This window comes from Heterodontus francisci, chromosome 28 (genome assembly GCF_036365525.1).
Source record: "Heterodontus francisci isolate sHetFra1 chromosome 28, sHetFra1.hap1, whole genome shotgun sequence".
Classification (NCBI taxonomy): Eukaryota; Metazoa; Chordata; class Chondrichthyes; order Heterodontiformes; family Heterodontidae; genus Heterodontus; species Heterodontus francisci.
Genome location: NC_090398.1, coordinates 39,718,366 through 39,730,632, shown reverse-complemented (window position 1 = coordinate 39,730,632; position 12,267 = coordinate 39,718,366). Strand labels below are relative to the sequence as shown.

General features: G+C 43.2%; 1 protein-coding gene across 1 annotated transcript; it reads left to right on the top strand.

Annotated features, from left to right (window-relative positions):
* The first annotated feature begins 254 nt into the window (after positions 1–254).
* LOC137345226 (histone H1-like protein HC2) lies at positions 255–668 on the top strand. The gene has a single exon (XM_068008692.1). The coding sequence runs from the start codon at positions 255–257 to the stop codon at positions 666–668; it is 414 nt and encodes a 137-aa protein (XP_067864793.1).
* Positions 669–12,267: the final 11,599 nt, after the last annotated feature.

Here is a 12,267-nt window from a genome sequence, read left to right as displayed (position 1 = left end):
ATTGATGTATAGCACGGAAATCAAGGCAACTATTACTGAACCCTGCAAAAAACCAACTGAAAACAGCGTTCTAGTCAAAGGTCGAGCATAACTCTTTGCTTCCTGCAACTGAACCAAAATGGATCTAACCTGTCACTTTCAATTGGATCACATGAGCTTTTAAATGATTAAACAGCGTGCCATGTGGAAACTTCAAGGTTGGAATGAAAGAAAACCCACGGTAAAGAAAAAACAATGTAAATGAATAAGCAGCCATGAAATCTCTGTCCAGGAAACCAAAAGACAAAACATCCCAAGCCATTAAACCAGCAGTTCAGAAACCAGCAGCCAGAAAATCCCCAGCTGGGAAATACCGAGCAAAGAATTCAGCAGCCAAGAAATCCCAAGCCAGTAAAGCAGCAGTGAATACATCCCCAGCCAGGAAACCGGCAGCCACGAAATCCCGAGCCAGGAAGTCTCCAGTCAAGAGAGCATCAGCCAAGAAAACAGCAGCAAAGAATCCAGCAGCCAAGAAAACAGCAGACCAGAAAACGACCAGCAGGAATGAAGCACCCCGAAACAAAATGGCTATAGGGCACGCCGGTGAAAAGGCAGGGGCAAAGAAGTCCAAGAGGTGCAGAAAGATCACCAGTGTGAAAACAAAGGCGGCCAAGGCTTATACAAAATAGCCCAAGTAAACAAAGCCCAAAAAGAAGTAAATTAAACGCATTTTTAAAAGTTCATAACAGCAAGTTACTCTCAGAGTCACTGCGTCTCTCTGTAACGAGCTGACGGGGCTTGCGGCAATCTTTTCATGGGTAATTAGAGATGGTCAGCAACTGTGGCCTTGCTAGTGAAGCTCATATTCCACCAAATGATGAAAACATAGATAAATAAAATAATCCCGCAGCGGGGATCATTCTCAACAGCGACCATTGAACTGAAACATTTGTTACACTCGCACTTTCTCGATCATAATAAATATATTATGATATCTAGCTGCTTCTGTGTGGGACCATAATACTGGCCGGGAATGTCCACGTTGCAATTCCAATTCCAACACAGGTAATTCCCAGAAGACTGCAATGAAGTGATGAAACTGGATTGTGACGAGATAAAATAAGGATATGAGATTGCAGATGGGAGGAGATGTTTCATTTTAGTTCGAGAAACTGAAAGCCAGAAGTGGAGCAGGGAGCTCCAAGTTGACTTCTGAGCAGAAGCTGAAAAATAAGGTGCTGTTCTCAGCTCCGTTTGTCACTCTGAGTCTCTCCTCACTTCCTCTCTCTTTTTGCTGTCACCCTGTTTCCTCCCCTTCCTGCTTTCACTGTGTCTTTTTCAACAAGCTGGGGCTGCTTGTATCAAAAGCAGTCAGGAACAGTTCATTCACCATTCCTGAGCAAACTGAATGAAGAACCATCATGCATGGGATAAGTAAAACAGCAAACGAATTGGGCACTGTGAAGCAAAATAGCACCACAAATTGCTTTATGTTAACTTCCTGGGCAATAACAAAGCAGCAATCCGCCGCCTGGCTTGTCGTGGCAGTGCCAAGTGAATCTTGGCTTTGTTCTGTGAGAAGTCTGGTGGTCTGCTGAAGGTTTTCCTGGAGAGCGTGATCAGTGACGCAATCACAAGCAATGTGCATGCAATGTGAAAGATGGTAATTGACATTGGTTTGATCTATGCTCTGAAACGACACGGTGACACTGTCTACAGATTCTTGTCTGAGCAACTCGACCTTTCTACCAAGTGCTTCGATGAGTCACCCACCTCCTCACGGAGAGAACAATAAGCTGTGAACGGCAGCGCAGATAGGCTGAGGTTGGGAATGTTAATAAAACATTTGTTCGAGGAAAATATACTTGGAATCTCAGAACATATAAGTAACTTATTTACCCGGATGTCACATTCTAAGACTTGTCATTCCTTCACTTTTTTGCAAATTGTTTTGTTATGCATTAACAATTGTTAAAATTGTAATTCTGGGGCCAAGAGGTTGTCTGGTCCGAGGTCATCAAATAGCTCAATGTGAAAATTTGAGATGCTCCTAAGAGGGATTGTAACATGGAATAATTTAATCTCAGTCCTTCGTGGGTTTCTGCCCGGTGCTGCGGTTTCCTCCCACCGACAAAGACTAGCAAGTTGATAGGTAAATTGGCCATTGTAAAATGCCTGTAGTGTAGGTAGGAGAATGGTAGGGAATATGGGATTGGTGTGGTCGGGAATACAGAATTAAATGTAGGATTAGTATAAATGGGTAGTTGATGGTCGGCACAGACTCAGTATGGCCGAAGGGGCTGTTTCAGTGCTGTATCTCTCTATGACTCTATGATTCTATGACCTGAAATTACCACACTTTCAGCCCCTTACAGTAAGACACTAGTTCTGATTGGTAAGCTACTTCTCAATTCCACATTTTAATCAATCGGCGAGTCACCAATATGAAATTAGATTAATTATTCGATTAAATTATTGAACTAGAATAATCCTTCCATCTTCAAGGTTGAAGAGAAGCGGATTTAACAAACGGCTTCGTTTAAGACAACGATGTTAAAATCCGTCACTTGACGTTCTGTTATAGAGTATATGCCATTTCAATATGCTGGTGCTATTTTAGGCAAATGTTAGCTATAATCACACATGAGAACATTCGTGCCACACAAGTGCCAGGCAATAATAATATCTGAAAAGAGAGAATCTAACCATCTCTAGTTTAGTTTAGAGATAGAGCACTGAAACAGGCCCTTTGGCCCACCGAGTCTGTGCCGACCATCAACCACCCATTTGTACTCATCCCACCCTAATTCCATATTCCTACCACATCCCCACCTGTCCCTATATTTCCCTACCACCTACCTATACTAGGGGCAATTTATAATGGCATGTGGGAGGAAACCGGAGCACCCGGAGGAAACCCATGCAAACACAGGGAGAACTTGCAAACTCCACACAGGGAGTACCCCGATTTGAACCCGGGTTGCTGGAGCTGTGAGGCTGCGGTGCTAACCACTGCGCCACTGTGCCGCCTCTAAGTGACATGCAATTACATTACCGTCGCTGAATTACCCACTGTCAACATCCTGGGAATTACTGTTACCCAGGAACTAAATTGGGCCAGCCATATTTTTACAGTGGCTAGAATATAAGTTAGAAAAGTTAGACAAGGCAACGTTATTTCCATGAAAACATGGTACATAGACTAGGGGACACAGAATGAATGTGTTGGCCAAAGGATGCAGGGGGACCATGAGGAAGCATTTGTTATGCAGTATGTGGTAATGGCATGGTACTTGCTGCCCAGAAGTGTGTGGAAGCGGAGACGATCGATGACCTGAGATTGCAGACTTCCTGAAGGAGGTTTCCAGAGAACACTTTCTTACTTTGGTCAGTGAATTCATTGATGGTAATTTATCGCTGTTCCCCTATTAATTGGATTGTTGATTTCCCCGATAATGGTTTATCAATGGCCCCTTGTTATTGTGCCCTAAATTTTCCTTGTCGATAGCTTATGGGCTGTTGATTTCCCTGAAGCTGCTTTAAGGTTGTTACTTCATTCTTTTGACATTTGCTTTCCGTCAGCTTTTCAATGGAGGGACACTCATTACTTAGATGTGAAAACTGTGATGGAAACTTAAGAATATTCGCCATGTCATTACTTGTGGGTATGCCGGACACATTTTACATTTGTGCTTGGAACTGTATCTCGATGTGTCTGACTCAGTAACTCTGTCTGCCTAGCCTGTTTCACAGTTTGTGTGAGACTGTACATTGATTTATGAACAAAGAACATACTAATTAGCAGCAGGAGTAGGCTACTCGGCCCTTCAAGAATTCTGCGCCATTCACTAAGTTCATCACTGAACTGATTACTGCACATTTCCACAACCTCCGCTAACTTTCCACCCCCTTTCTTATGAAGCATCTAGCTACCCCTGCCTTAACAGTATTCAAAGAAGAGAATTCCAAAAACTGACGGCCCTCTGAGAGAAAAAGAAAATCCCCTCATCTCTGTCTTAAATGGGAAACCTCTTATATTTAAAAAGTGATCCGTAGTTCTAGATACTTCCACAAAGGGAAAAATCATTTTCCACATCCACCCTGTCAATACCCCTCTGGATCTTATACGTTTCAATCAAGTCGCCTCTTCCTCTTTTAAATTCCAGGGGATACAAGCCTCACCTGCCCAATTTTTCCTCATTAGACAGCCCTCCCATTCCAGGTCTTAGTCTAGCAAACCTTCTCTGCACTGCCTCCAACGCATTTTCAACCTTTCTTAAATAAGGAGACAAATGCTCGACATAATACTCCAGATGTGGTCCCATCAATGCCCTGTATAGCTGAAGCATAAGCTCGCTACTGTTGCATCCAATTCCCCTCATGATAAACGATAACAGTCTATTAGTTTTCCCAATTATACCCTATACCTGCATACTAACCTTTTGCCATTCATGCACTATGACAACCAGATCCCTCTGCACCTCAGAGCTCTGCAATATCTCACCATTTAGATAAAATCCTTATTTTTTATTCTTCCTGCCAAAGTGGACAATATCACGCTTTCCCACAGAAATAGCTGCATATTGTCTCATCTATCTTTCACTTGGCACCACTTGCGCCTTGAGTTGCAGGCTTTGGGTACAGATCACACTCCACAACTTGAGCGCAACAATCTAGACTGACACTTTAGTGCAGTACTGAGCAGGTGTTTCATTGTAAGACGTAAGATGTAAGATGCCATTTGGACAACATGTTAACGTGGGTCCCCATGTACTTCTCATATCTATGTAAAATGACCTACGGCATTATTTTGAAGAACCGAAGTGGAGTTATTCCTAGTGTCATTGTTTAATGGTATCTGAGTTATCATCACAAACGCATAGCATCTGTTAATTATAACACTGCTCTATGTGCGAGCTTGTTTTGCGAACATTAGCTGCTGCATTTCCTCCGCTACAAAAGTGATTTCTCTTCAAAAGTACTTAATTGGCGATAAAGCGCTTTGAGACGTCTGGTGGCCTTTAAAGGCGCTATATAAATGTAAATATTTTTAACAAGAAATTCACCAATTGAACACCAGATAACCCAACTCATGCTAATGAACCAGCTATCAGTAAGCTAACCAAACACTTGTAAACTGCTCAAGTTACCAGAAACGGACCATATGATCATTAACTAACCGAACACGTAAGAACTAACCCAGTAACTAGGAAGCTGGCTAATTAATCGTCACCAAAGAAATGACACCATAATGTTTCCAGTCCCTGTAAACAGACCAAATATCAAAGAAAACAAAGTCAATACCTGTAACATGGCTGATCACCAAGAAAGTGGCTGCCTGCCCAGTTTTGATGTTGTTCCGTGCAGAAAAAAAACAATGTCATCATGAGCAACCTCTTTTGTAACACAGAAAGCCTCTCCCTCGGCCTTTCTCTCTTGAAGAATTCTGAATTTCATAAAGACAAGTGCAGAGAGCACAAGACACTCAGGTAAGCACCTGGCAATGAAACTTTGTGTACAAGAGGCACTAAAGGTCAGTGTTTACCTTAACTTTATCAATATTTATCAACGTTATACAGAGGATCAAATCAATAAATCCATCATAATGTAATACTAAATATTCCAAATACAAGCTGAATCCATCTGCTAAGTATGACCTAGACCTGAAGTGATCATTTTGGTTTGTGAAAATATCCTGCTGCTAAAAAATGAATAAATACATATTAGTGATAACAATAGCAATAGTTTTCTTGGAAATGTATGTGCAGTGAGCGTGTCCTGAATTGCCACACTTGTAGCCACTGTGGCTCAAAATCGTTCAGCTGTGGATGAGGGTGAGAACTGGGTGGCCAACTGTAGAATGCGGCTGACTTTTGTTTCGCCCACAATGTGAACACACTACTGCAGGTTTGAGTCCTGCCATGGTTGTTTCGAATGATAGCCAACCTGTCTTCACGGAATCCAGAATTCTTCAAGAGAGACCAGGCATGGGGAGAGCCTTTGTGTGTTACTAAAGCGGTGGGTCATAATCACATGAAAATTTCTGCAGTGAGAAGCACCAAACTCTGGTCGCTTCCTTTAAGATTGGCTCGGGAACATCATTAATGATCCAGCTGGCCGAGTTCTGTCTCTCATATCTGCCAGACCGGGGCTGCAACCAGTGTTTGGAGAACCAACAAGAACAAAAATCCGGGTAGCCTTAGCCGTCACTAATCTACATATCCCATAAGCATCAATCCATTACTGTATTGGTAAGAATGACCACGGCACTATCCTTGTGAACTCGCTGTCCCATCTTCACACTGAGGATACCATCTCTCATGTTGTTTGGCACTAACACCGTGCTATATGAAATACATTCAGAGCAGATCTGAAAGCTATAAACTGGGCATCCATAAGGTGCTGTGAACCATCAGGAGCAGCTGATCTTTTATTCAACCACAATCTGTAATTTCATGGCTCTGTATATCACTCACACTTCAATACCATCGATCCAAGTGATAGACCATGATTCAATGAAGAGTGCAGAGGTTGACGACAGGATAAGCCTCACACATAACTAAAACCGAGGTGAAGCTGCAGCACAGGGGTTTTGCATGTCATCAGCGGACGCGGCACGTGATTGACAGAGCTAAGCAATCCCACAATCAACCATTCAGTTCTAAGCTCTGCACTCCTGCCACGTCCTTTCTTCAATGGTGGTGGAAAGTTAACAGGAGGAGATTACACAAATATCCACATCCACAATGATGCGGGAGCTCAGCTTATCATTTAAAAGACAAGGCTGAAGCATGTGCAGCAATATTCAGCCAAAAGTGCCATGTGGATGATCCATCTTGGCCTTTCTCTGAGGTCCCCAGAATTACAGAAGCCAAATTTCAGTGCCCTCTGGACTTCGACTTGCAACCTTCCATCACATCTATGAACGCACCTATGGTAATTCCTCTCAAATTGTTTTCTCTAAGCAGAATAGATACCGATTTCCCTACATACCCACGCAATTGATGTCCATCATCGCTGGAACCATTCTTAGAAATCATGTCTTTTTCCCCTCTAAAGCTTTCACATGCTTACGAACGTGTGGTTTCCAGGATACGACGCCAGCTCCAGGTAAGGCTGAACCAGTAAATTATAAAAGTTTACCATAAATTCCTTGGTTTTGTGCATTATGCCTCTATTTATAAAGTCCAGGACCTCTTTTGCTTTACAAACCACATTGTCAAACAGCCCTTCCTTCTTCAATGATTTGTGTACATATAACGCCCAGGTCTCTTTGCTCCAGCAAACGGTTTTGAAATGCACATTTTATTTTTCAGAACAAAACAGATCACTTCAAATATTGTGCTTACAATTTCATCTGCCTCTTTTCCACCCATTCCAATAGCATGTCTATGCAATTTTGAATTCGAATTATTATCCTCCTCGTAGTTAACAATGGTAACAAGTCTTGGGTCTTCTCAAATTTTGAAATTGTGCCCTGCACAGCCAAGTCTAGGTCATTAATATAGATGAAGAAAAGTAGGGTCCTAATAAGAATACTGAGGAACAACGCTATATACCTTCCTGCAGTCCGGCAAACAACAATTCACCATTACTTTCTGTTTCCTGACACTCATCAAACGTCATACCTTTGCTGCCACTGTCCTTCTCTTTTAGCGGACTTCAACTTTGTTGGCAAATCTGTTATGTGGCTATTTATTAAGTGCCTTTTGGAATTCCATGCGCACACTATCAACCAAAACATCCTGATCAACACTTTCAGCTAACCAATCAAAAACTCAATTAAAATAGTCAAACACGGTATTCCCTTGCTGGCTTTCCTTAATTAATCCATATTTGACGAAGTGACTTTTAATTTTCTTCTGGATTACTGTTAATAAAACTTTCCCACCTCTGGCTGTCCCATTAGCTGTGGTTCCTATGAATACACAGGCCAATAAAAATAATTAAACATTTTATTTTTGATACCGAGTGCTTGTGTGCACATGATAAGGTTAGATGTTAATTTGAACCTGATGAAAACAAAGACACATAGAAAAGTAAGAGCAGCAGTAGGCCATTCGCCCTTTCGAGTCAGCTCCACCATTCAATACAATCATAGCTGATCATCTAAACTCAGTAACCTGTTCCCGCTTCTCCCCTTAACCCCTGATTCCATCAGCCCTAAGAACTAAATCTAACTCTTTCTTGAATATATTTACTGATTTGGCCTCAACAGCTTTCTGTGGTAGAGCATGCCACAGGTCCACCACTCTCTGGGTGAAGAAATCTCTCCTCATCTCAGTCCTAAATGGCTTACCCCTTATCCAAAGACTGTGACTCCTGGTCCTGGACTCCGCCGCCAACAGGAACATCTTTCCTGCATCTAATCTGTCCAGTCCTGTTAGAATGTTGTAGGTTTCTATCAGAACCCTCTAATTCTTTTAAACTCCAGCAAACACAAGTCTAATCAACCCAATCTCTCTTCATGCATCAGTCGTGCCATCCCAGAAATCAGTATGGTGAACCTTCGCTGCACTCCCCCATAGCAAGAACATCCTTCCTCAGATAAGGTGACCCAAACTGCACTCAATACACCAGCTGTGGTTTTAGCAAGGCCTTATATAATTGCAGTAAGACATCCTTGCTCCTGTACTCGAATCCTCTCGGTATGAAGGCCAACATACTATTTACCTTCTTAACTGCCTGCTGCACCTGCATCCTTACTTTCAGCGACTGGTGCACACGGACACCCAGGTCTCGCTGCAACCTCCCCTTTCCCAATCTGTCACCATTCAGATAATAATGCGCCTTTCTGTTTTTGCCACCAGAGTGGATAACCTCACATTTATCCACATTATACTGCATCTGCCATGTATTTCCCCACTCATTCAACCTGTAGAATTCGCACTGGAGCTTCTCTGCATCGTCCTCACGGCTCACACTCCCACAATGCTTTGTATCATCTGAAAGCTTAGATATATTCAATTTAATTCCCTCATCTGTATAATTAATATATATTGTGAAGAGCTGGGGTCCTAGCACAGATCCCTGGGTACCCCACTAGTCACTGCCAGCCACTCGGAAAAAAAGTCCCATTTATTCCTCCTCTTTGTTTCGTGTCTGCCATCCAGTTCTCTATCCATGACAGTACCTTATCCCCAATCCCAGGTGCTTTACGTTTGCACTCTAATCTCTTGTGTGGGACCTTATCGAAAGCCTTCTGAAAGTCCAAATACAGTACATCCACTGGTTTTCCCTCATCTATTCTACTAGTTAAGTTCCAATAGATTTGTCTAGCATGATTTCCCTTTCGTAAACCGATGTTGACTTTGTCCGATCCTTTCATGCTTTACCAAGTGCTCTGCTATTACATCTTTTATAATGAATTCCAGCATTTTCCCCACTACTGTTGTCAGGCTAACTGGTCTATGATTCCCTGTTTTCTCTGTACCTCCTTTTTTAAGTAGTGGGGTGACATTGGATACCCTCCAATCCGTTGGAACTATTCCAGAGTCTATAGAATGATGAAAAATGACCAGCAATATATCTATTATTCCAGGCCACACCCTTAAGTACGCTAGCGGACAAGGGAATACATAATGTTACAGTTAATAAATAAATAAATTAGTCTCCAGAACTAATGCGCAATGAATAAAATAATATTTAAGCATGGAATATGAAAGAACTGTTCAACGTAGTCCCAGTCACACCAGTTTTTCCACCGGCAGTGCAGCAAGTGAACCACTCTCCATTACCCCTCCACTCCCAAAATATTGCCCATTCCCCACACCCTCACCCCAGCATGACCTCTCGCCATTAACTCTTACCATTTCTGCTCCGTTCCCTAAACATTCATACACAACTTCGCCCCACGACTCCTAAGCCCTCCTCATTTACGCTCACCATTGCCCCTCTCCTCAATGAAGTATTACCCCACCCTTCCTCCAAACGCCCACCCCTACACATTTTCCATTGCCATTACACCACCGAATTACTTTTCCTAGTCCCCAAACATTACCCATCTTCATAATCTCTCCACATTAACACTTCTCTCCACAAATATTACATCTACCCTCCTCAAAACACACCTCACACAAATTCTTCCTGACCTACCGTCCACATTAAACCTCACCATCTATTTCCATTATCTCTGACACTCTGTCATCCCATTTTATGCCTCCTAATTAACTCTCCGCATTGCCCCTCATCATCCCCTCTCCATTTTCTCTTCTACAGTCGCAGTTCCACGCTACTACATCCGATTCCTTCTCACCATTCCCCTACCACTCGTCCTCCCATTCAGCCCTTAATAATATACTACACAAATTATCACTCTCAATTACCACACCCCATTCTCCCTCCTCATTATACCCTACCATTTCATCTCATCATTCGTCATGGCACCACCCCTACTATCCCTCTTCCAATATGCCTTCCCATTTTCCCTCATCAATCAACCGTCGCCATTCCTGCTCTCGAATATCACATCACCTTACACCTGACCGTTACATCACGCCTGCATCCCTATTACATCACTCGCTAACCCCAAACCCACTGTCTCTACCAAGTGCTCTTCCCATTCCGATATGCCAATTACCCCTCCTCATTCCCCATTTTGTTCTCTGTGAATTTCCAGGTAGTCTTCGCACCTCACCGCCCAAACAGCCATTTCAGATGGAGAGGGGGCGGATTTGCACAGCGGCTAATACATAGAGCGGGCCGCAGATGAACATCGGGAATTAAAAACAAGAAATGCTGGAACCACTCAGCAGGTCTGTGAAAAGAGAAGCAGTGTTAACGTTTCGGATCAGTGACCCTTCTTCGGAACATCGGGAAACAGGTGGAGGACGAGCCTCATGTGTTCAGCAGGCAGCTCATGGAGAGGGTTTCTTTCATGTGCCCAATGGGTAAGCCATGGAGAAGGGGAACCGCATGTGTACAGTGGAAATCACATGGAGGGGGGAGCTGCATGTGCACAATCGGGGGAAAAAAATAGGGCATATGCGCAAAACAGCTAACCTCATTCAGGGCGGAGGGGTGGGGGGGGTCGCATAAAAAAGTAGCTCAGACATTGAGACAACAATCTGCTGGTGCACAGCGGGTAATACCTGGAGAAATGGAGCATTTGGAAGTTTATTTTCTTGAATTTGTTTCGCCTTTAACTCTCAAAGATTTGGCAGACTCTGATGGGCATTGTAACCTGCCCTCACCTCTATTATTGATGAGGAAGATCCCTGAGGAGACATGAGTGAACCTAAATTATCCATCTGCTCCCACGACATCAGAGGGAGTTTGTGGCCATTCTGCTGCTGCAATAGATGGGAACGAGATATGAAACCAAATACATTAAATATTTCGAGCAATTTCTTCCTTATCTTCCTTCGTTCCTGTCGCCTATTCTTCATCTGGGAAAGCAAAGTGGGAGTGTCGACGGGCTATTCGGCTTTGGAAGGATATGCAGCTGTACTGGATCCTGGAACGCTATCAATAACAACAGCTGTGGGAACTCCTTTGCCAGAAGAGTCAACCAGTAGTTAAAGGCAGAAGCCCCAACACCACCCTCTCATGGGGCAATTAAAGATCGGCAATTAATGCTGACATTTTCACCAGCGCCACATCCTGTAAATCAATCCTTACTGTTCACAATTTTTGGAGACAGGTGATGAATATTTATTCAGGTTCTTTTACAGACACTGCTGAGTGTGGGCGATTATCCTGCAGTACTTATTCTTGCTCTGTGTGTATGCGTGTGATGTTTATGAAAGGTTAATATTCAAATTTGACATCTCAGTGCAACTGAATGTGATGGGGTGGGTGAATAATACCAGCCTATTCTTTTGCATTAGCGTATCTGTTGCTGAATCCCTCATCAATGGCTTTGTTATCTCCAAAATGTGTCCTCCCCAATACTGTCATTTATGACCTTCTATGTCCCACCTTCAGTGTACTTCAGCTCATCTAACTTACTGTCGTCGATGTGCCAGTCACAGGTGACCACATTTCCTATCTTTCCCATGTTCGCTAACAACATTGGACTGGCAACATCCCACTTTCAAAATACTCATCCTCATGTTCATATCCGTCCATGGCCTCGCCCCGCTCCTTATCAATCTAAAATCTAATAGCCCAACAAGCCTCATGAACTCTGTAACCTCCTCCAGCCATACTAACCTCCCTCTATGATAAGCCCTACAAAACTCTCTATCCTCCTACAGCCCTAGTACCCTCTCCATCTGAGTGCCTTCCCCCAGCCCATACCACCCTCTTCTGTGTAAATTACTCCAGCCCGGACAACGCTCCCTACAT

Coding starts and splice junctions, on each gene's coding strand:
- LOC137345226 (XM_068008692.1), top strand. CDS start 255: ATGAAATCTCTGTCCAGGAAACCAAAAGACAAAACATCCCAAGCCATT.